The sequence below is a fragment of the Geotrypetes seraphini genome, chromosome 1, assembly GCF_902459505.1.
Source record: "Geotrypetes seraphini chromosome 1, aGeoSer1.1, whole genome shotgun sequence".
Classification (NCBI taxonomy): domain Eukaryota; kingdom Metazoa; phylum Chordata; class Amphibia; order Gymnophiona; family Dermophiidae; genus Geotrypetes; species Geotrypetes seraphini.
Genome location: NC_047084.1, coordinates 267,244,757 through 267,270,796, shown reverse-complemented (window position 1 = coordinate 267,270,796; position 26,040 = coordinate 267,244,757). Strand labels below are relative to the sequence as shown.

Below are 26,040 nucleotides of genomic sequence, written 5' to 3'. Positions count from 1 at the left end.
TGCACGGTGTGGGCAGTCACAAAGTTTTCAACTTAGAGTGACAGTTCGCTTTTCAAACTGTCCATACCGGGCTCCATGGATGACGTCACCCATATGTAAGAATATGCTGCTTGCTTGTCCTAGGATAATGCAGCCGCCACCCTTCGAGATATCGCTGAGCCTCCTACTGACCCCTGTTAAGCAGTAGGTGAAGGACGGCATACAGGGATGGCCCTGAGCTCCAAAGTTCTTGTGCAGGGGAGCTAACAGGTACCCAGGGATCGGCCTGTCAGCTGCAGACCTTAGTCTGTTTCTTCTATACGCAGGCTTACACGGAAGGTAGTAAGCTATGAGAACTTAAAACAATGAATAAAATAAGAAAAAGAGAAAGCAGAATAGAAACACTCCTTCCAGCTTGTGTGCAGAAGGGAAAAACTGCAGGTGGCAGTAGAGCTCCCAGTGAAGTAGGAGGGTCACTGAAAATATCTGGAGTGGATTCCTTCTGCATATGGCTCATAGCCATGGAGAGATAATCCACTTGTCCAGAATGACACACCTATTGTACTGGAAATAAGTTTTATGTTTTAGTTTGTATACTGCTTAGATCCACTAGTGATATATGTGGTATAATAAGTTTTAATAAACCATACCACTACTGACTGATAAGGCAGTTGCTGCTTCTCAAATCTGGGAGCTCTCCGTACACATGCAAAGAGAGGCTTTCTTTAATACAAACAATAAAATGGGGTAAGAACAAAATTAAAAACAATAAACAAACAAAATTTACTCAAACAAAACACAAAGTAAATGTACTAAGAACAAAAAGGAAAGGGGGAAGAACTACATTAAATACAGAAAAGAGAACATATATGAGAAGATATAAAAGGACTAAGGGGATCAATGAAAAAAGAATAGTAGTATGATTAGCCGAAGGCATCAGTGAATAGGAAGCTTTTTAAAGCTCCTTTAAATTTGTCTAAATTGGGGCAATGACGGAGGAGTTAAGATGGCGGCAGCGTGAAGCCTGCGATCACACCAGTGGTCCAGGAAATTTTCTTTCTCCTACCTTGTGATGCCTCACTCAAAACGGAAGGGTAGCGTCCGTGCTGAGCCCTCTGTGGCCCGGACGTCTACCCTCGTTCAACGTTCCATCCTGGACTTTGCCGCAGCTTCTTTTGGCCCCGATACTCTGGGAGGCAGACTTGGGCTTTCTCCGGCCGGAAGAGCGGCTGGAGATTTCGGGCAGGAGGTTTCTCTCTCCCCTCCGGAGCCTACACTGCCCCCGCACCCTGCTCAACTCGCGGCCCGAATGGAGGCTTCCTCCGCAGAAGTGAACGCTGGGGAGACCTCATATCAGGGGCTCGGACTCGCGAGAATAGGAGGAGAGCAGGGAGAAGTGAGAGCCAGTATTGTTACTGGCTCTGGACCAGCTAAGTCGGAGGCGATTACCCTCGAGAAGATTTGGGACTCTCTCGAGAGGTTAAACAACCAGGTAGCCAGATCTTCATGTGAATTGACAACCCTTGTAAGTACCGCGGACGCTTTGGGGAAATCCTTGGAGAAAGCTAAAGGTGAATTTTCAATGGAGATAAAAGAAGTTAAGGACAATGTGGTAAATATTCAAGCTATAACTAATAATTTGATAAAGGAAAGAACAATTTTGAGTAAAAAAATTGAACAAGTAGAAAATTACAACCGAAGATTGAATTTGCGTCTGTTGAACTTTCCGAAGGCCTTGGGGGTTACACCTATTGACATGTGGAAAAGATATTTAATTGAAGTATTAAAGTTTTTCCCTGAACATATACCTCCACTTAATAGAATTTATTATTTGCCGAAAAAGAAAATTGAAGGAACCGACCCAGGTGCAGAGGAACGTTTGACTATAGACGCTCTAAATGTCACTGAACTATTAGAAACCACTCTTTCCGAATCCACAGAGAGGGCCACAATGTTCATATCTTTTGTCTTTGAACAAGATATGAATGCAATTATGCGTTTATATTTCCGAAATACTCAACAAATGTTTCTGGGAAAGAAAGTATGGATTTTTCCAGACGTCACGAGAACAACGCAGGAGCGAAGAAAATTATTCTTAGCAATGAGAGTAGAGACTTTGACCCTTGGAGCGACATTCTTATTAGCATATCCATGCAAATGTTTGATTGAATATCAAGGTGTTAAATATGTCTACTATGCACCAGAACAGCTACGCACCTTTTTAGATTTAAAGAATCTTGCTACCCGGAATGTTTAAGAGTAGGAAGAAAAGAGGGGGTTAAAGACTGTTAAGTATTAACTATAATCTTGAAAGGCTTATGTTTGTTATCTCTTCAATATATTCATCTCCTCCCTCTCCTGAGTTAGTGGTCTAAGAAAGAATGAATTTTTCCTGACAGCAGTAAATGTGAGTTTGTTTAATTTGTTTCTTTTCTGTTTTACTTGTACAAGAGGAATATTTTTGTGAATTATGTAAAATTTCAATAAATAAATAAATAATTTTAAAAAAAAAATTATTTGTCTAAATTTTGCTCTGCCCAAAGATAAGTCCAGAGTGTAGGTGCGGTAACTGAGAATATTGTTGTTCTACAGGTATTTATTATTTTTAAAGAAAGAACCCAGAGCAGATGTTGTCCAGAGGATCTTAAGGCTCTATTAGATTCATAAGGTATAAGATTTTTATCGAGGAAATCCAGTTCTTTGGTTTTGAATATTAAGAGGGCAATCTTATAAGTTGTCCTGTATTGGACTGGAAGCCAGTGGGCTTTATTTTAAAAGAGGGGTAACGTGTTCGTATTTTCCAGTGTTTGTAATCACTTTGATGGCAGTATTTTGTATTAACTGTAGGCACCTAGGCCCCGATTCTACAAAGTGCGTCCAGATTTTAGGCAGCTGTAGGTGTCCTACAGCTGTCTAATCAGCCAATCAGGATGCACGTTTTTTATACTTGCGTGTTTACCTCAGACCTGTACACACGGCTGATAAGCTTGTTTATTAGGTTATGTTATTATTCTTTGTTCTGTTTTTGATGACATGTCATGGACCGCCTGTACTTACAATCTGTGAAAACTTCTTATGTATATGAGGCCTATGCTTGTATTTCTATGACAAAATGCTAATAAAAATTGAACTAAAAAAAAAAACACAAAAACCAATGCTCCCCAGGCAGGCCGCCTATATTGAAGGCGCCTCCGGGAGCCTAGGGAGGCCCGAAAGACGCCTAAGCTCGCCTAAGGGCCTTAGGCGAACCTAGGCGGCCCTACGCGTCTCCCTAGTAGAGGAAGAGACGCTTACAATATAGGCCAGCAAAATGCTGGTCTACATTGTAAGTAGACGCACCTGCTATACTTATCGTGGCAAGGGATCTCTCTGCCGCTATAAGTATAGCAGCCGCCTGTCCGATTGCCGGCAGGAGGGTGCCCAAACCTTCCTGCCGGAAGATGCCCCCCCCCTCCAACATTACCGATCACAGGCAGGAGGGTGTCCAATCCCTCCTGCCAGAAGACGCGCCCCCCCCCCGCGCTAACAGCCCCCCCGCGCTAACAGCCCCCAAACCTCCCCCCCACCAAACTAACCTTTAATTGTTGGCCAGACAGGTCTTGGCCGTCCAGCCGGCAGGCCCGCCTCGTCAAAATTAGCCGGGCCCGCCCCTTCCCGCGAAGCCTAAGGCCTGATTGCCCCAGGCTCTAGAAGCCTGGACCAATCAGGCCTTAGGCATAGCGGGTCTGCCCATCTCCACTAAGCCTAAGGCCTGATAGGCCCAGGCGCCTGGGGGGAGCATCTTCCGGCAGGAGGGTTTGGGCACCCTCCTGCCAGCAATCGGACAGGCGGCCGTGGCCGCTATATTTATAGCGGCAGAGAGATCCCTTGCCGCGATAAGTATAGCGGCCGCGTCTACTCAAACCAGATTCTGTAACTGGCGTCTGTAACATGGACGCCGGTTACAGAATCGGGGTTTAGTGTAGGCCCGATTCTGTATAGGACGCCTCTCCTGGGCCGTCCTACAAAGAATCCGGGCCCTAATGTCTTTCTGACAGATTCCCTGCTACAAAGGAGTTACAATAATCTATTTTCGAGATAAGTAAATGAATTAAAATATTAATTGATGATGGTTCCAGGATTTTCACCAGAGATCTGATCATTCTAAGTCTGTAAAAGCAACTTCTTACCACAGTACCTATTTGTAATCGAAAGTTGAGTCGGCTGTCTATAATGGTTCATAGACAACGGCGCGAAAGACAAAAGCGCGCGCCGCCACGCCGCTCTAAATTACCGTTTTTAGGGGCTCCGACGGGGGTTTTTGTTGGGGAATCCCCCCCAGTTTACTTAATAGACCTCGCGCCGGCGTTATGGGGGGTTTGGGGGGTTGTAACCCTCCACATTTTACTGTAAACTGAACTTTTTCCCTAAAAACAGGGAAAAAGTGAAGTTTTCAGTAAAATGTGGGGGGTTACAACCCCCCACACCCCCCACAACGCGGCGCAATGTCTATTAAGTAAAGTGGGGGGGGGGTTCTCCCCCCACACACCCCCGTCGGAGCACTAAAAACAGTAATTTAGAGCGGCGCGCACTGCGCTCAATTGTCTGGGCGCGCCTTTATCCCAGTGCGCTTTTGACCTGACACCGTCTATAATTACACCTAAGATTTTAACCATGTCGACAGATTTGATTGGAATGTTATTAATACATATTGGAGATGTAATTTGAATTAGAGAGCTGCACGGGAACGGCAGGCAACGGGAATCCCGCGGGACCCGCGGGGATCCCGCAGGTTCCCCCTTGGGGACGCCCCCTAGGGTTCCGGGGATCCTGCGGGGTTCGAAGCAACTCGAGCCGCGAGACTCATCTTCTTTCTCTTACCTGCTCTGCCGCAGCACACAGCCGACCGGAAGTTTTCCCCGATGTCAGCGCTGACGTCGGAAGGAGGGCTTAAGCAAAGCCCTCCCTCCCTCTGACGTCAACGCTGACATCGAGGAAGACTTCCGGTTGGCTATATGTGCTGGGGCAGTGCAGGCAGGAGGCCCCTTCTTCAGGAACTGGACCCCAGCGAAAAAGCCACCATGGGTCGAAAATCTACGAGTTGGCTAGGCAAAAAGGGGAAGGAGCCAGAGTAAAACCGAGCCTTTCTTTCATTCTCACTCCATGATGCCAGAAGACAGGAAACAGCTGATACACCAATTTAAGCAAAACAGAACATAGAAACATAGAAAGTGACGGCAGAAAAAGGCCGAGGCCCATCGAGTCTGCCCACTCCATTGACCCACCCCCCTAGATAATCGCTCTCTGATGACCTTTCCCTTATAGAGATCTGACATGAGCATCCCATCTGTTCTTAAAATCGGGCACGCTGCTGGCCTCAATCACCTGTATTGGGAGCTTATTCCAGCTGTCAACCACTCTTTCGGTGAAGAAGTATTTCCTGGTGTCGCCATGAAACTTCCTGCCCTTTATTTTCAGCGGGTGTCCTCTTGTGGCCGAGGGTCCTTTAAGAAGGAAAATATCATCTTCTACCTTGATACGACCAGTGACATACTTAAACGTCTCAATCATGTCTCTTCTCTCCCTATGTTCTTCGAGAGAGTATAGCCGTAATTCGTTCAGCCTTTCTTCGTATGATAGATCTTTGAGCCCCAAGACCATCTTGTGGCCATTCGTTGTACCGACTCGACTCTCAGCACATCTTTACGGTAATGTGGCCTCCAGAATTGTACGCAGTACTCCAGATGAGGCCTCACCATGGTTCTGTACAAAGGCATTAGGACGTCGGGCTTCCGATTAACAAAGCTTCTCCAGATACAACCCAGCATTTGCCTAGCCCTGGATGAAGCCTTCTCCACTTGATTGGCCGTTTTCATGTCTTCACTGATGATTACCCCCAAATCTCGTTCTGCTGTAGTCCTTGCTAAGGTTTCACCATTTAATGTGTACGTTCTGCACGAATTATTGTTGCCAAGGTGCATGACCTTGCATTTGTTAGCGTTGAAGCTAAGCTGCCAGGTCGAGGACCAAAGTTCCAATAAAAGCAGGTCTTGCGTCATGCTGTCGGACACACTGCCGTTACTCACAATGTTACATAGTTTGGCATCATCGGCAATGAACAGAGATAAAAAAAAAAAAAGCAGCGGTTACAAAGTTCACCCAAAAGCAGATAAATGGTAAGAAAAGCTCAGATAAGAGAGTTCCACTTGATCATGTCACTCAACCCCAATGGTTTAACTGCCTGCAGTTTAAAGATCCAAAACTGCTCATGCAATTGTATGCGAGCCATTTTATCTCCTTGGAAGCTATTGTGGATCTGTTCGATCACCAACTATCTAAGGTCAGCGAATCCATGTTGGTATTCAGTACAGCGACTCACCATTGGGGATGTCAAGGCATAAGTATTTTTTCTTCTATTTCTATTTCTTACTTTTATTACTCAACTAATTGTTATTTTTCCAGGTACTTCAGTTAGATTGTGAGCCTTCGGGACAGTATGGGAATTTCTAAGTACCTATTCTTTATTTATTTATCTTATTTTTATTGTATCCTTTAATGTATATTTCTCTGTAAACCTATATTACTTATAATTTTAATGCACACTATTGTCTATTTTCTGTAAACCGCTTAGAATCCTAATGGAGTTTAGCGGTATATAAGAAATAAATTACATTACATTACATAAGTATTAATCCTGCTTTTGTGCTTAGCAAGGCGGATCTTAATCTGTCTGCTAGTACGGCCCACGTATATCTTGTGGCATGGACAGACGATGACATAGATCACCCAAGATGAGGCACAAGTAGTCACATATCTAAGGCATGAACTTGGGAAAGAGGATGGAGGAAGAGAGGGAAAGAGATGGTTGTGTGCACGGGAATGGAAGAAAGGAGAATTTTTGGTCATAGGGAGGGAGTGAGGTACAGATGAGAGGGAAAAATATTGTGGTGGAAAGGGAACAGTGGGACAGATTGAAATGGATGCAAGAGGGAGGAATGTTGGACATAGTGGTGAAGGGAATGGAGGAAGAGATGTGGCATGGTGCTGGAGAGGGGTGATAGAAGAAGAAATGTTGGGCATGGGGCTGGTGGGCAGGCACGAAAGATGAGAAAGGGATAAATGCTGGACCATGGTAGGAGGAACCAATGGACAGCAACAGAAGAATTTACAGAAGATGGGAAAGTGGAAAAAAGAAACTGGGACCAACTTTATGGAAAAATAAGTCTCCAGACAACAAAGGTAAAAAACGGAATTTATTGATTAAAATATGTTAGCTTTGGGAAATGTATATAGCAGATGTCTTTGTATTGTGTTCAAAAGAAAAGGAAATGCATTTCTGGTTTTATTTCTACAGTGTTGAAGTACTTGCTGACCCTTGCTGTGTCTGGTGGGTATCCCCAAGCACCGCCAGCAGAGGACCTCCTCTAGAGACGGCCAGAACTCCCCTCCACCAAGCACAGCAGTCACTGGCAGCATCCATGAGCCACTGAGGTGCCAGCATCTGTGACTCAGGGACGCTACTGCTGCCTGCCAAGCTTGGCAAAAGGGACCTCCGGCCAACTGCAAAGGAAGTCCTCAGCTGACAGCTTGGGGGTTCTCATCAGCTGAGTATTTATATTTTATATTTACATTAGAGGCTGTGGTAGAAACCCATTTACAAAGTATGTATTCTTCCCAATTAATATTTCCAAATTAATAAAGTCTCTTTGCTTATTTGTAAATGGGTCTCTACAATAGCCTTTAATTCAGTAGCATAATTAAATGAAATAACTATTTCTGAAGTTTATAGGGATGGGTGGGGACAGAGGGGATTCCTCGCGGGGACGGGTGGGATTCCTCACGGGGACGGGTGGGATTTCTGTCCCCGCGCAACTCTCTAATTTGAATGTTATCTTTCCATGAAAAAAAGAGACTATTGGTTTTAGGAACACTAAGAGATAACATATTTGTTTTCAACCAATCATTAATAAATACGGTCAAGTTTCAATTTTATAGCAGAGGTCATTGCTATTAGATGGATTGACAGAATGTATGATTTGGAAGTCGTCTGCGTACGCATATGCTGTAAAACCAATCGATTGACACATTGTTAATAAAGGAGCCATGTAGATATTGAACAACAACGGAGAGAGTATGGAGCCTTAAGGAATTCCAGAGTTATTTGGGTAGTTGTTTGAAGAGCTGTTATTAAAAATAACTGTGGAAGAATGATCAGTGAAATAGGAATGAAACCAAATCAAGACTTGCTCGGCAAAGCCAATTAAGGCTAGTCTTTTGAGCAGAAGATGATGATCAACAGTATCAAAGGCAGCTGCAAGATCTAGTGAGATCAGAATAACAGATTTATGTTGGTCTAGGAAATATTGTACAGAGGTTGTTAAGCCTAACAAAGAGTGCTCTGTAGAATGGTGCTGACGAAATCCTGTTTGATTTGGATGGAGAATTTTTGTTTTAGTGATGAAATCAGATAGTTGATTAAATACAATTTTTTTCTGTTAGTTTAATTAGAAATGGTAAATTTGCAATGGGTCTGTAATTGGAGCATTCTGAATTGCTCCCTTTCTGATTTTTTAAGATCAGAAAGATAGTAGAATGTTTCCAAGTATTAGGTAGAGTTGAATTTTGCAAACTACTACAAATGAATTTGTGAATATATGGACCAAATATAGAAAAGAACTGTTTAAGAATAAATGAAGGAATACTCTTGGATTTACCTCCTTTAGAGTTGAGAGATTGGATTGTACGTTGAACATCTTTGAGAGAAGGTAAAGTGCGCACACGTAGAGCAAAAAGAAGTGTCTCTTAATTCTTCTTCTTGACATACGGGAGTATTTTGCTGCAGCAGATCATTTTGGATGATATTGATTTTTTCTTGGAAAAATCTGCAAGGTTTTGGGCTGAAGGGGAGTTATCAGATGAGATAGGTTGAGTATGCTTGAATTGTGTGAGGTTTTTTTTAAGATTGCAAATAAGGCAGCTGAATTCTTAGCTTTGTTTATGCATTTGGAGTAATATTTCTTTTTTGTAGCATTTAAGGTGGCTTTATAGGAATGTGAATGTTCTTCATATTTATGTAGGTTGGACTTAGTTGGATTAGAATGCTATTTGCATTCTAAGGAGCGCAACTGACGTTTGAGAAAGGTTAATTCATAGTTGAACCAAGGGTTCTTTTGCTTTTTGTTGAGATTGTACGAACATAGATTGGGACTATTTCATCGAAAAGGGAACGACAGGCTTCGTCTCAAATTTGGATTTGATGCAGCTATAAGCTTATCTGTGTTAAGTTTAAATGTGGAGGATATGGTAGCATTATTGAGATTATTAAAATCTCTAAATAAGATTTTTTTTTCCGGTAAGGGAGTGTTAGAGACTGGGTTGAGATGACAGAAGGTAGAGATTAAAAAATGATTAGACTGGAACTGCTACTGGAGCAGTGGGAGATCGGGCAGGCTTCCCCGCAGCCACGTAAGCTTATCTGGTGGAGAGTATTTAACCAGCTGTGAGAGATTGGAGCCACTACTGGAGCAGTGGAAGGTCGGGCAGGCTTCCCCGCAGCTATCTAAGCTTACCGGGTGGAGAGTATTTAACCAGCTGTGAGCCGCAGCCCGCGTGTCCGAAGGGGCATGGCCAAAGGGGTAGGACACGCCCCTTATGAGCCCCTTCGGAGCCATGAGGAGTAGAGACCAGGGGCTTATCGTTGTTCTTCACTATGGGGAAGAGGAAAGATAAAATTGTACCATCTCAGCTGACCTCAGGACCAATGGACAGACATCTTCAACTCCTATCTCCACCATTGATGGAAGACAAGGTAATCATATCATCTCAAACTGTGTCTCTCTCCTCTGGGGAACTGTCACCTCCTCAATCAATATTTAATTCCTCTGGGAATTTAGTAGATTTCCCCTAAGATTGGGGAATCATCATATTCTCTCTTACAAATTCCTCATCCAACTGATATTATGGATTTATCTCAAGAGGGCTCTAAGTCCTTGGGAGCACAGCCTTTGACTCCGGTTCAAATGGTACCGATATTTCATAAGGAAGTCTTTCCTAAAGATAAAGTAATTACTTTGAATGATGTCTGGCTGGTGGTCAATAGGATTGAGTCCTCATTACAGGCTACTGTATCTAATTTATGTCAATTTTCCTCAGATATAACTGTTAAAGTTAATGACCAACAATCTCAGATAAAGTCTTTGGAAAATAGAGTAGAAAAACTGGAAGGTACAACTAATGCTTTACAACAAACAGCTATTGCTAATATTAAGGATAGTACCTTGCTTCATATATAAATGGAGAAAAAGGAGAACCTAATGAGATAAAGGAATCTTAGATTCCTCAACTTCCCTATTACACACTATTTCGCACCATTGGAACTCCTAAGAATGTACCTGAAGGATATTTTACAATACCCTCGGATGAATTCCTTTGTTCCAGATAATTTATACTATATTCCTAGGAGTTCCAAAAAAATAAGGGAAGAAGGGGAAAATGATAGGCTGGTCTCACCAGAGAGCTTGAACATCTCCCAATTTCTGAAATCTTCTAAAGATTTGATAACTAAACGTGCTACATTATTGGTAACTTTTAAATCTGAGATGAAAAAACAACAAATTCTTAAATTATATTTTGTAAATAAGAAAGCACTGTTTTGTGGACAACAATTGAATATTTTTCCGTATGTGTCCAGACAGACACAGTTTAGGAGAAGGCAATTTCTACAACTTAAACCTCAAGTTTTGGCTATGGGAGCTACATTTTTCCTAAAATTTCCTTGCAAGTGCCTTGTAACATATGGGAATGAAAAATTTATTTTTGTAGATTCATTACAGTTGGAAAATTTCTTGAAAGATAAACCTGTGTAGAAAGTTTCAGATACTAATTTGGTTGAAGATAAAAAGTGACATTTGATTGAGGCCTATTTTGCCTACCAGAAATACCCTATTTTGTTTTAATTTGTTTCTCATTATATAACTAAAAGTGTACTTGTATTAGGCTCTATTAATGTGGACTGGAATTGATGTTCATTTTTGCCTGATTAGATTTGTTTTATGTATGACATTGTTTATTTTCCTGTATTTTGTTATCTTTTAGTAACAAAAATCAATAAAGAAGGGAAAAAAATGATCAGACCATGGAACTTGGCATGAAGTGGGTGTTGAGAAATTAGAATGCTGAGATGGGGAAACAAAAATCATGTCAAGGTTGTGACCCTTTATATGTGTAGGACCTAGAGTTAGAGGGGTTAGATTACTATCACACATATGAGTTATTAAATCACAAGTGTTGGTACTGTTGGAATCCTCAAAGTAAATATTAAAGTCGCCAAGGACAATAGAAAACCGAGAGAGTGTGGAAAAGTCAAAAGCAATGCTTTGCAGTTGAGCTATAGAATTTGCAGTTAAGAGGTGGAGGTTATATAAAAGCAAAAGATCAATGGAAGGGTTAGTGTTGATCTTACACTGAATGGTTTCAATGGAGGAATTGGATACTGATGATTCAAAACATATAGTGAGGGAAGATTTGAAAATTATGGCTAGGCTGCCACCATTTCTGCCTGCTCGATTGTTGAAAGAGTAAGAATAGCCAGGAGGACTGGCGAAGGACAAGTAGTCCTAATCTAATCTAATCCTTAGGTTTGTATACCGCATCATCTCCACGTTCGTAGAGCTCGACGCAGTTTACAGTAGGAGAAATAGGAAAGAACTACAACAGAGGGTTAGAGGTAGAAGTTCAAGGGTTAGAGGTAGAAGAAAATTTAGAGGACTTGGGATGCCAAGATATAAGAGTTTCCTTGATTCCTAAGTTGGAGGGAGACTTACATTTTTTAGAAAAGCCAGGTTTTCAGATGTTTGCGGAAAACTTGGAGAGAGCTCAAGTTCCGAAGAGGGCAGGTTAGGTTGTTCCAGAGCTCAGTGATTTTGAAGTGGAGGGAGGTCCCTAGCTTTCCTGTGTGGGAAATGCCTTTTAGCGAGGGGAAGGATAGTTTTAATTTGTGGGAGGATCTGGTGGTATTAGGGTTTGAGGAATTCCAAGGAAGAGGGATAAAGGGAGGGAGGATACCATATAGGATTTTGAAAGTTAAACAGGCGCATTTATAGTGGACCCTGGCAATTATCGGAAGCCAGCGGAGCTTGGCCAGGAGTGGGGAGACATGGTCAAATTTACTTTTAGCGAAGATGAGCTTGGCCGCGGCATTCTGAATCCGTTGGAGTCTGTGGAGGTTTTTCTTAGTTAGGCTTAAGTAGATAGAGTTGCAATAGTCCAATCTGGAGAGGATGATGGATTGGACAAGGAGGGTAAAATGTTTTTGATGGAAGCAGGATCTAACTCTCTTCGCCATCTTAAGTTTCCAGGTACAAAAAGTGTGATCAACCATATTATCGATATCAAGAAATTTTGGACAGATACTCCTATAGCCTATCCTCCAATTCGTCATTCTTGCTATCCAATAAATTTGCTCTGGACTCTCCTTTCCAACTGAAATGGAATGGCTTCTACCATTTCTTTACAAAGTCAGAAAAGGAATAGTGTTCAGGAACAGACTGCTTCCTTTTGTATGGAGGAGAGAGATCTGAAAGAAGACTAGTGGAATTGTCCTCTTTGAGATAGTTCAAATAACCTGTTTCCCTATATGAAATAAGAAAAAGACAGGGATTCTAAGTATTGGGGGGACGAAACTGAAACCATAAGAAAAGGGTAAGACAGAAGACAGGGATTCTAAGTATTGGGGGGACGAAACTGAAACCATAAGAAAAGGGTAAGACAGAAGTCATTAGATGCTCAACTATCTGTAGAACAAATTCAAATGAAAATTAAAACCAAGAGGGTAGTGTACCTATACACTATGGACTGTTAGGCTGCTTCACTGACTCATGCTTCTGGTTCTGTCTCTAAGTTCACTGACCCATGCTTCTGGGTTCAATCTTCTGGTTCATACTTATTATCTTGAAGCCCAGAAAAAACCCCAATCTTCAGCTAGATTAAGAACCAATTGCATAGAAAAAGTTGCTTCTTCAAATGCATTGAAGATTAAGAACAATTCAGTGTACATCAATACCAATGTGATGCTGCCAGGTCCCTTGACAGAATCCAGGATTGACTGTACTTCTGCCTGCATCACTGTCTATGTCAATGCACTGGTGTTAGCAAGACTGTGGTCAATTGCTCTTAAGTCGTCTTAGTTGGGTCCTGCTAAAAAAAAAAAAGCTTGATGCCAAATCCCAAGCGCAATAGGATAAGAATAATATCTTGATCAAGAGAAGCTTATCAATGGCAGTGGCCTGGACTCTTGGGAACTATAACAATACCCCCCCCCCCAAAAAACTCCTTTGGAGGGTGATCAGCTTGCTCTGCTGCTACTAGTATTTTCCTCTTCTCAGCATCAACAGGACATCTCAGTAGGACAGATGCTGACACTTTTTGTATTTTGACCAATACTTGCTATCATTGTCCCTTAGATACTAATATCAAAGAAGTGGAATTTTTCAAAATCATCAGATGGAGGAAGCACAATTAAGTTTATTTCAAGTTTATTCATATTATTTGATTGAACGCTTTTCCAAATTACAAAGCGTTGTACAAAAAATAAAAATATGATTTTAGAGAAATCACTTATACATAATACTTTGATCAGACCTACATGGGTAATTGCTTTTTAAAACCACGGGAAACAATAGGAAAGAGGGGAGGAAATACAATTTTTTGAACAAAAAGTACATATAAGGGAAGTACATTAGGAGGGTAGAAGAAGAGGATTGCTGGCAGAAGTGGGGTCGAATATGAGAGCTATTGGAAATCTTGTTCTGGAGATGGCAGAAATCGTTATATTTTCAGTTAAAGGCTTCTTTAAAAAGAAGGCACTTTAAGCTACTCTTAAATTTCTGCAAATCTTGTTCAAGTCTTATATATAAAGGAAGAGAATTCCAAGTCATCGGAGCTGTTACAGAAAAGATAGAAGCACTGCGTGTTCCGATAATTTTCAAGGAAGGAACGTTAAGGGTAAATTGTAAAGATGGTCTAAGAACTCTCGATGAGTTATGTGGAATCAGAAGCCTATCTATAAATGCCGGTGTGTTGGTCTGTATTGTCTTGAAGACTAGAAGAGCTATTTTATATGTAATCCTATATGTTATTGGCAACCAGTGAGCTTTTTGCAGTAAAGGTGTAACATGGTCAAATTTTTTTGAGCCTGAAATTATCTTTATTGCTGTGTTTTGTATAAATTGTATAAGTATTAACCTCTACTGCCATGATTTCTGTTGGTGTTTGACAATGAGAATTTAGCTCCTCAATATTAATGCATTCCCAGCATCTGGTACAGGACCTGGGGTCATTGAATGTTCTTATATTCAATGTTGATGTAAGTAGATCAAGACTTAGTGGTCACCAGAGCAGCGAAACTGGACAGACAACTCACCAATCTACTGATTTTGACCACAGACTACAAAACTTTCAAAAAAGAAACAAAAACCCTACTCTTCAAAATATACAAAAAACCAATATAACACAACCAGATCTGTCCCAAGCTTCACCTGCAATACTATCTATTCCTTAGCAAATTAGAAAATGTTCAGACTATTCCTTATGTATTTTTTAATATCATAACAATTCTTATGTAATCCGCCTTGAACCGCAAGGTAATGGTGGAATAGAAATCACTAATGTAATGTAATTGCTCTTTTGAGTAACAGGACCCCCGGTAGATATCTTCTGACAGGATGTCATGCCTTTCATCTAAATATGTGGGTCCTTATTCCAGAAAAATCTTGTAGGTTGGAAATGATAATCAAGGTAAGGATGTATATGATTCTGGTAGTATTTTAGAACAGTTTCTGCCATTCAAGCACCTGTTCTAAAATACTTGTAGGAACACATGTGTAAGTGCTAGTAGGGACCAACATCTAGACCAGGCAGGCATGCACATGTAACAGGAATAACAAAATACTGAGGCCTAGACAAGTGAATGTTGATCCCTACATGTGTAGGTTTCAAATCCTATACAAGTAAGGGACAGGACATGCACATCACTACACCTGGTGCTGGCCAAGAACCCAGGTTTGGTGGACTATTGGCACTGAGAAAGGATGAGGGAGAGGTGCTGGACTTGGGGGAAGGGCAAGAGGGAAGGGGGAAAGGAGAGAAGGGAGAGGCATTATAAGCAGAAAAAAGCGCAGCTCTGTGTGCCAGCCCCACAACATGCCTCCTTGATGCATGCAAAACACTGTTTGAGAACCACTGGTTTATACCAAAAACAATGATAGAGTAATTTTCAAAAGTATTTGTGTATGTAAGCTGATTAGATGCAGAAACAGGCTTTTACATCTATATCTGTCATATAATTCTGTAAAGTTGCATGCACTTGGAGGCTTGCATTCTGTATTATACACTTAAAATAACCCAAAAACTTTGTGAGTGGTAAAGAGTAAGTTTATAAATTTCTTGATGTCATTTTTGAACAAATATTCATACTTTCATATTAAAAAGTGGACTCTTGCCTTTGAAAGCTCAAGCCTCAATAATCCAGTTAGGCTGGAATTACAGACAATTATTAACTATAAGACTAACCAACTGAAAAGCAGCTTTAAAAAGCAAAATACTAAGTGCTTTCACCTCTCAGAGAAAGTTCAAATAACCTGTTTCCCTATATGAAATAAGAAAAAGGAAGGACACTGAAACCATAAGAGACTTGTAAAAGCAAAAGAAGTAGTGAAGATGAAGAAAAATTCTTACATACCCTAATTTGAAAGGTATCAGATTGAACCGCAACAAAAATAAACTGGAAAGATTAACATAGAAACATAGAAGATGAGGGCAGAAAAGGGCCATAGCCCATAAAGTCTGCCCACTCCATTAACCCTCCCCTAACAACTTCCTAAGGGGTCGCTCACAGGTGGCATCACCTCTACACTGCCCTCGTAAAGATCTGACGTGGGCATCCCATTTATTCTTAAAATCTTGTATGCTGCTGGCCACGATCACGTGCTCTGGGAGTTTGTTCCAATGGTCTACCACTCTTTCTGTGAAGAAGTACTTCCTGGTATCCCCATGAAATTTCCCGCCCCTGATTCTCAGCGGATGTCCTCTTGTGGCTGACGGACCCTTGAAAAGAGAAAATGTTGTCTTCCACCTCTATGCGGCCAGTGATGTACTTAAATGTCTCAATCATGTATCCCCTCTCCCTACGCTCTTCGAGAGAGTATAGCCGCAATCTGTGCAGCCTGTCCTCGTATGAGAAATACTTAAGCCCCAAGATCATCCTAGTGGCCATGTGCTGAACCGACTGAACTCTCAGTACGTCCTTATGGTAGTGTGGCCGCCAGAATTGCACACAGTACTCCAGATGAAGTCTCACCATGGTTCTGTACAATGGCATTATGACCTCCGGCTTCCGGTTAACAAAGCTTCTACGGATACAACCCAGCATTTGTCTAGCCTTGGATGTAGCCTTTTCCACTTGGATGGCTGTTTTTATGTCTTTACTAATGACCACCCCTAAGTCCCGCTCTGCTGCCGTCCTAGCCAAGGTCTCGCCGTTCAGTGTGTATGTTCTGCACGGATTATTGTTACCAAGGTGCATGATCTTGCATTTTTTCGCGTTGAAGCCCAGCTGCCAGGTCGTGGACCAATGTTCCAGTAAAAGCAGGTCTGAACCAGAGGAGTAGCATAGACATTAAGAGGATCTCAGAGGTATGGACGGGTGTCTTATAGACAGCAACATAGATATGGATTAATTTCTTATACATAAGACACCCATTCATACCTCCGAGATCCTCTTAATGTCTGTGTTACTCCTCTGGTTCATACATTGACTATTCCTTTTAATTCAAATGTAATTATGAGTTTTAGTTCTTTCTTTTAACTTTTTGTTATATTAAACATTAGACATTAATTTTAAATCTTTTAACATGCTAAATATATTATTTTGGATTTTTCATACATATGTTTGTTTATCTTTCCAGTTTATTTTTGTTGCGGTTCAATCTGATACCTTTCAAATTAGGATATGTAAGAATTTTTCTTCATCTTCACTACTTCTTTTGCTTTTACATGTCTCTTGGTCTTTTTTCACTGTTCCCAATTGGGACTAGTACACCATCGTTTTCATAATTATCAATGTTTAAATTGTACATTCCATTCTTATATTTTTACCCATGTCGACACTTGCACATTAGATCACAGATACACATCACTTTAGTAGCATGTCCTTTTGATTATGTGTCTTATCACCCATGGTTGTTGTCCACCATCCCAGTTTTTGGTTTGATCTGTCTATTATGTTTATCTTTGCATCCATTTATCCTTTATATTTTGGTTTAATTTCATCTTTATTTGTTAGGACCCCTGATGAAGGCGTGTTAACCGAAACACAGACCGTGTCGGGTCCCCTGGTTTGTACAAAGGTGGTGATGCTAACCACAACTAATAATTGTTTTAATAAACCTAGCCTGCATTTTGTACTTTGGTCTGCAGTTTTTCTTTGTTTGTTTCGATTATTGTTCACTGCAGATTGGTTGGATTTTGTTTTTGGTGGGTAGGCAGGGACAGAATTTGATTTGTTGGCTTTCCCAAGGAAAAGATGTTCTACTGCTTGCTGTTTCAATGGTAGTATAAATGTCCACTCTCCCCCTTACAAATTTGGGGGGCAGCAAGGGATGTAAGTAGGAATGTAGCCATTCTAATTTGGAATGTCTGGGAATAATTAGTGGGATAGTAATGTGGCACAGAAATGTAGTACAATGAATAAACCAAGGCTGCATAGAATTCATTACATTTCTGCTTGTGCTAAGGAATGTTTATTTTGTTATATAAAAAGTTGTCTTGCTGAGAAACAGACTGACATTGGGAGCTTTCTCTGTAGCCAAATAACCACCTGTACATCAGTCTAAACATTGATTTATTGTCCTCAAGTTGAAATTATTTCTGTTTAGTAATGCTGATATCCATTTATGATTATGTTACTGTATTATGATATGATTATGTATTATAGTTCTCGGCTTTCTAAAAAAGCTTGTTCATATTTTTATCTTTATACTACTATTTACCTTTGAAACATCATCAATATCAATCTTGCCATCCTTATTCTCATCTAAAGCTTCAGCAATCTTTTGTAATTTCTGTTCTGGAATCTTCTGGATTTGCCTCATCACACCAATAAGTTCACTGATGCTGATGAGATTCTCCCTAAAAGCAAAACACAATCTGAATACAGCAAACATTCATATAACAGTTTATATAAGAATTGATTAGCCACATTTATCTTGAACAGAGGTGAATATGAAAATTTCATAAATTTTTATTTTTTATCTTTTATTTTTTTGGTGAATTTGCTTACCTCAGATTTCCTAATGTTTTTCCATGCTGAATCTTGGTCACAAATAGGTACTGGTCTATTCTAGTTTACATTTTCATTCTATGGTTTCATTTAAGAATAATTGGTGCCAATCTACCTCAGCTTGTAAGTAGAGAATGACAAGGTGACTGTTTCCTGTGGCTAGCCGTGAGTAGCTATGGGTAACCTGCAGGAACGGGGGTGGGGGGTGGGAGGGGGGGAAATCAACTGCTTGCCGTAAGAACAGGGACAAGGTTTTTCACCACCCCGTGGAGTGGTGAATGGCCTTGTCCCCACAGTAAAGGAACTCCCCGAATCGCCTCCCTTCCCACCCGGCCAGCAGCCCCCCCCTCACGAGTCCAGCAGCCTCCCCCCCTCTTTCTATCGCTGGTCCAACAGCCCCTCTACCTTGCACGTTCCCTCCTTCCCAATTACGGCTACTGGAAAAACAGAAAACTGCGACTCCCAAGGGTCGGCCCCTTTGCGCCTCCCAGGGCGGGCCTACCAGCCTCTTCGAAGCTTCCTGGATAAAGAGACAACATTGCAAGCAGGGCTGCTTCGGAACCTTCTTCTCGCTGAATCCCTCCTTCACTCAGAGAATAGTCAAGCTCTGGAATGAATTGTCAGAAGATGTGGTAAGAGTAGTTAATATAGCTGGTTTTTAAAAATGGTTGGACAAGTTCCTGGTGGAAAAGTCCATAGTCTGCTGTTGGGAAGTCACTGCTTGCCCTGGATCGGAAGCATGGAATGCTGCTACTATTTGGGATTTTGCCAGGTACTTATGACTTGGATTGGCCTCCATGAAGATGGGATACTGGTCTAGATGAACCATTGGTCTGACCCAGTAAGGCTATTCTTATGTTCTTAAGGAGGCTGACCAATTCAGCCATGTCTTTGACATGACCCTTCAAAGTCAGCGCAGCCTGGGCAAAATAAAAGGTTATGCAGTCTGCTAGCCAATTTGAGAGAATGCAATTGCCCAAGACAATCCCCCATACTATTTGGGTCAAAGAAAATCCCAAAAATCATATGGGCTTTAGTCTGCTACAAATAGAAAGCCAAGACTCTTTTGCAGTCCAGAGTGTGCAGTGCACTTTGACCTTTAAAATTTTGTATAAGGTAAATCAGCTACTAGGGCCTAGAGCTCATTGACCCTGAGGTATGAAGTGAACTCCACAACCAAAGATTTTCTATGTCAGATATTTCAGATTACAAGTATCAAATCGCTCAAAATAAACCTTAACAAAAAAAGGAAGAACCAACAAAATCTGCAGTAAAAGGGTCGAAGACAAAAAAAAGCAAGAAGAACTGCAGTAACATGTACAATGATACAGGCAAAGTTTATTAAAATAATTGCGGTTAAAAATAACACCTTAAAATTAAACCACGTACAAGCTGCTCTTCGACGTTCATCTTCACACAGGCTTCAGCATGCTTTTGCGGTTCAATTTGACTCCTTTCCAACCTAGGATCCCTGAAGAAGGCGTACCGAAACATGGACTGTGTTGGGAACCGTGGTTTAATTTTAAGGTGTTGTTTTTAACCGCAATTATTTTAATAAACTTTGCCTGTATCATTGTACATGTTACTGCAGTTCTCCTTGCTTTGTTTTGTCAAAATAAACCTTCACAGCTGGGTTACAACAACATTGAGACCCCATAACATTGTAGAAGGTTTCAGCAGAAGCAAGCCCTGCATAAAGCAAACAAGATGGCTTAGCCAAGATGGGTTTACTTTTTACATGGTCATAGGCACCAGTTGCACTAAAGTGAACTCTGAGGGAGTTGGTCTTGAGACTGGATTCAGATGAATACATAAGGTATTCAAGCAGTTTTTGTGCAGAGCAAGAAAACGGATCTAGGGCCTTGCTCTCATACCAAATGGCAAGCCTACTCCACTTTAAACCATATAACTTCCTAGGCACAAACAAGACCTGGAGGAAGGTCACGAGTGGTGTTCCACAGGGCTCGGTGCTCGGGCCGCTGCTATTTAATATATTCATAAATGATCTAGAAACAGGGACGAAGTGTGAGATAATAAAATTTGCGGACGACACCAAACTATTTAGTGGAGCTCGGACAACGGAGGACTGCGAAGAATTGCAAAGGGACTTGGACAAATTAGGGGAATGGACAACGAGATGGCAGATGAAGTTCAACGTTGAGAAGTGTAAAGTATTACATGTGGGAAGCAGAAACCCAAGGTACAATTATACGATGGGAGGGAAGTTATTGAATGAGAGTACCCAAGAAAGGGACTTGGGGGTAATGGTGGACACGACAATGAAACCGATGGCACAGTGCGCAGCGGCCGCTAAGAGAGCGAATAGAATGCTAGATATAATCAAGAAGAGTATTACAGCCAGAACAAAAGAAGTTATCCTGCCGCTGTACCGGGCGAAAGTGCATCCGCATCTTGAGTACTGCGTCCAATATTGGTCGCCGTACCTTAAGAAGGATATGGCGTTGCTCGAGAGAGTTCAGAGGAGGAAACCTTTCATACGGTGAGAGATTGGAAGAACTGGGACTCTTTTCCCTGGAGAAGAGGAGACTTAGAGACTTACAGGATAGAGACTTACAAGATCATGAAGGGCATAGAGAGAGTAGAGAGGGACAGATTCTTCAAACTTTCGAAAAATAAAAGAACAAGAGGGCATTCGGAAAAGTTGAAAGGGACAGATTCAAAACGAATGCTAGGAAGTTCTTCTTTACCCAACGTGTGGTGGACACCTGGAATGCGCTTCCAGAGGGTGTAATAGGGCAGAGTATGGTACTGGGATTCAAGAAAGGATTGGACAATTTCCTGCTGGAAAAGGGGATAGAGGGTATAGATAGAGGATTACTACACAGGTCCTGGACCTGTTGGGCCGCCGCGTGAGCGGACTGCTGGGCACGATGGACTTCAGGTCTGACCCAGCGGAGGCATTGCTTATGTTCTTAAGACACCCTCTGATAAGTTGAAGGAGTCCACTTCTAACTTGTCAACATCCATCCAAGCTATGTGAGCTTTCATCAGCTGGGTGAGAAAGACGTTGAGATTCCATGACACTATGAGAGGATTCACAGGGGGCTTAGTCAAAAGTAAACCTCTTATGAATCTGAGACGAGAGAAAGAGGGAAGAGCACACTCTCTTTCTGAGAGAAGAGTAGAAAACATATCTTTGGGTAAGTATACATTATTTTGCTCTGAGCTCAGATAGGTTTGGGGAGAAAAGCTCAATTGAAGGTTCCCTTCTATAGACAGTTTAGATCTTAAAAGACCAAACCTTACTTAGCTAGTCTCCATAGGATAATAGCCTTTTAGAGTTCTACAGTTTTGTAAGCTTAAACCTGCTGCCAGAGATAGTCTTAATTTATTGTCAATTATTCTAATTAGGACAACAGGAGAGCTCTTTATATTTCATTACCTGTAAAGACTCAAACAGTAAATAAGCATACAATATAACCATAAAACTAGCTAAGGAACAAACACTAAATAAAGCATATAATATAATCCTAAGGCTCTCTATACTAGTCTAATATATTACTAGCAGCTTAATAAGGTTAATTAATTAATCAGCTCAATAACTAACAAAAAGCACACAGTAGTCCAGCAGCAAAAAGGTTGCTATCCAGTCTTTTGAATTGAGTGTCACATGCACGATTTTCTCCTGGTTGGCAAGAAGTTATATGTGTGTGCTCGTTGCAAAGAGCTCCTAGCTCTCAGACAACGAGCATATTCCCTTGAAGCAAGAGTAGCAGACTTGGAGGAGCTAAGGGAGATAGAGAAGAACATAGAGGAGACCTAAAGGGATATTGTAGAGAAGTCCTACCTCCAGTCTGGTAGCCCCTGTGCTGCCTTGGAGGAGAGCGGTCTCCTAGAAGGAGAACATCACCCTGATGAAATAGGAAATAATCCTGTAGGCAGGACCTGCAAACCAGGGGATACAATATCCTCTCGCACAGAGGATGTGTCTCCAGGGGCTTCTGCCCAGGAGGGAACAGTTAGGACAGCTGTTGTAGCTGGTGATCATTAGGCACGTAGATAGCTAGGTGGCTGGTGGGCATGAGGATCGCCTGGTCACTTGCCTGTCTGGTGCGAAGGTGGCGGACCTCACAAGTAACATAGATAGGATTTTAGAGCCAGCTGTCTTGGTACATGTAGGTACCAATGACATATGAAAATGTGGGAGGGAGGTTCATAAGCCAAATTTAGGCTCTTAGGTAGAAAGTTGAAATCCAGATCTTCTAAGGTAGCATTTTCAGAAATGCTCCCAGTTCCATGTGCAGGACCCAAGAGGCAGGTAGAGCTCCGAAGTCTCAATGCATGGTTGAGATGATGGTGCAAGGATGAGGGATTTAGATTTGTTAGGAACTGGGCAACCTTCTGGGAAAGGGGGAGCTTGTTCCGAAAGGACGGACTCCACCTTAACCGGGATAGAACCAGGCTGCTAGAGCTAACATTTAAAAAGGAGATAGAGAAGCTTTTAAACTGAGATGAAGAGGAAAGCCCGACAGTTGCCCGAGAGTGGATGGTTCGGTGTGAGGTATTCTTGGAGGATACTATTGAAACAGGATATTTAGGGCATCCCAATAGAGAGGTTCCAATAATGGTGAAAAAAAGCCAGAAGGGTTTAAGAGGAAGGCAGAGTAAAAGACTCAAATTTTCACTGTCTTCTCAGCAGCCTGTAGTTGCAAGGAAAAAACACAATTTGAAATGTCTATATACAAATGCTAGAAGCCTAAACAATAAAATAGGAGTTAGATATAATAGGCATCTCAGAGACCTTGTGGAAGGAGGAAAATCAATGGGACACTGTTACCTGGATACAAATTATATTGCAAGGATAGAGTAGATCAAATTGGGGGGGGGAGGGTTGCGCTATATGTTAAACAGAACTGAATCAAATAAAATAAACATTCTGCATGACATAGATAGCAGTGTGGAATCCTTATGGATAGAAATTCCATGTGTGAAGGTAAGGAATATTAAGTTAGGGTTATACTACCGTCACCCAGGACAAAATGAGCAGACAGATGAAGAAATGTTTTCAGAGATTAGGAAAGCTGGAGAATTGGACAACAGTATAATAATGGGTGATTTCAATTACCCAGAAAATATTCCAAAAGGACAAGAGTAGGAATAATATCAAACCTTAAACTACACCTATACTCTCTTTCTGGAGGGGTTCAAATTCCTGTCAAAATGTAGGTATAAGATGGAGAAAAAAAGACCTCAGTGTCCACAGTGCAATGTTCAATTCAAGCACAAGCCTGAAGTAATCAAACAAACACACCTTAATCATAGGCCAAAAAATCTCCAGTCTTTAAACATCCTTTTCACAAGGCAGTCATTTGAACCCTACACATCAGGAAATTTGGTAAAAAAAAAAAAGCGCTCAATTGTATTGGTATGGCTAAGTATTAGAGAATGACACGGTGGCAGTTTACCCGCGGCCACCGCATTTTAGCCGCGGGTCACCCGCCGAAAACGGGGAAGAAAACTAGCAGTCGCTGCGGCGACGGGGACAAGGCCATTCACCGCCCGCGGGGCGGTGAATGGTCTTGTCTCCGCAGTGAGGTATCAAGGATCGCGCAGTCCCCGCAGCCACCGCCCGCCCGCCCGTAGCATTTAGCCAGCTCCCTCCCTCCACCTCACCTTAAATTTCGAGTTTTCCGGCTTCCTTTTTTCCGAGCCGCACGTGTTCAAAAATCCGTGCACACGCGGCTGCGCGAGTCAATCAATCTTCTCTGACGCAACCGGAAACAGGAAGTTGCAGGAGAGGAGAAGTTTGATTGACTCGCGCAGCCGCGCGTGCACGGATTTTTGAACACGTGCGGCTCGGAAAAAAGGAAGCCGGAAAACTCGAAATTTAAGGTGAGGTGGAGGGAGGGAGCTGGCTAAATGCACGGCTTTTTGAACGCGTGCGGCTAGGGAAAAAGGAAGCCGGCAAACTCGGAACAAATATAAGGTGAGGTGGAGGGAGGGTGGGGGCTGCTGGACCATTCTTCATTACTTTGCCATACTAATTCCATTCTATGTTAGGTGCCACGGACTCAGATTCGAGTCCTAGCGATGATGAGTTAAAGATCCCAAAAGAAGCCAACTTCTAAATCCAGTGGTTAGAGCTACACTACACTCCTTGTGACCCTGGGCAAGTCACTTAATCCCTATTGCTTCTGACACAATGGGCAGTTCCAAAGACCAAGACTGGCCAGTGTCAAAGACAGGATGCTGAGCTTGATAGACCCTTAGTCTCCACTCTTTTTAGTGATCAACAAAGTTCTATGTTTCTATAATCACCCTAATTCTGTTATCATTGGACTAGATATTCAAAATGATTTAAATGGCCAGGACAGGCTCCTGGCTGTTCAAATCATCTGTCCAGGGCTAACCAGGCATTTTCAATCTTCATGTTCAGCCCAAATGGTGTCACACAATTCAGCAAAAATACCCAATGTTGTTCCTCATAATTTAAATATTGCTCATAGAAGGAACAACATTGGGTATTTTTGCAAATGGAAGTTGGAGGGTTAATTCCCTTGAAACAGCCAATTGAGTGAAACATGCTGGGACACAAGATAGGTTGAATTTGTTTTGAATTTAAAAAGAAAAATGATCAATGAAGAATACTATAATGGCAAGAAAATATAATGATAAAACAGCAACTAATTTTGCCTATTTTTATATATTAAAAAAGTACTACATAAGGTGAATGTCCATATTGCTGTCTGTTGTTCTGCTGAGCACTGGCATTGAAACAGCAAAATGCATTTATTGCATACTTGTCCTCTGTCGGAAACATTATGGTGGTATATTAGTTGTGTTAATAAAAATTTATAAACAAAGCCCTGCCAGCTGAACATCTCTTTCTCTAGTTCAGCAGCAGGAACTTTGATTTATAAGAATGGAATACGCTAAATATTAGAGTACTAAGGCTTATATGGATGCTGCGGGGACGGTGACGGGGCGGTGAATGGGATGGCAGTGGCGGTGACGGGGCGGTGAAAGGGATGGCAGTGACGGTGACGGGGCGGTGAATGGAATGGCGGTGACGGGGCGGTGCAGAGGATGGTGGGCAGGGGACGGGGCGGTGACGGGGACAGATTTTTTCCCCGTGTCATTCTCTACTAAGTATCATTTTTAAAAAAATGCAACTAAAGCAGAATCGGTTGATAACTAAAGGATCCCAGCACACTTTGGCAAAAAGCAATGCTCACAGCTGATCAAACCAAAGCATTAAAGCAATTGAAAAAGAAGAGCAAAAGGTCAAAAAAAAATTTTCAATTTCAGTACAGAAATATTTCTGCAAAAACAAAGTACTTAACTGTCCAGCACTCTCATCTTAATCCGACGTATGTCCGTAATGAAAGTTTTACTTCTCCTGCGTTTCCAAAACTTATGGAAACGTTGATTAAAAACAGATTGGATATGATTCTGGATGACGAGAGGCTGAGGGATCCCCACCAGCATGGATTTACGAAGAGAAGGTCTTGTCAATCCAATCTGATAAGCTTCTTTGACTGGGTAACAAAACAACTGGATAGGGGAAAGTCCTTGGATATAGTGTATTTGGACTTCATTAAGGCTTTTGATAGTGTCCCACACCATAGCTTATTGAACAAGATGAATACGACGGGACTAGGAGAAACATTGATTGCATGGGTTAAAGACTGGCTCAGTGGTAGACTTCAAAAGGTGTTGGTAAATGGTACTCCCTCAGAAACGTCAGAAGTGACCAGTGGAGTGCCACAGGGCTTGGTCTTGGGTCC

General features: G+C 41.8%; 1 protein-coding gene across 3 annotated transcripts in view; it reads right to left on the bottom strand.

The window, feature by feature from the left end:
* LETM1 (leucine zipper and EF-hand containing transmembrane protein 1) overlaps positions 1–26,040 on the bottom strand; it is a 251,235-nt gene that overhangs the window by 5,603 nt on the left and 219,592 nt on the right. For all 3 annotated transcript variants that reach the window (XM_033950993.1, XM_033951002.1, XM_033950987.1), the window contains exon 13: positions 18,003–18,141. In XM_033950993.1, the coding sequence (XP_033806884.1) occupies positions 18,003–18,141 (139 nt within the window). The remainder of the gene's footprint in view (positions 1–18,002; positions 18,142–26,040) is intronic.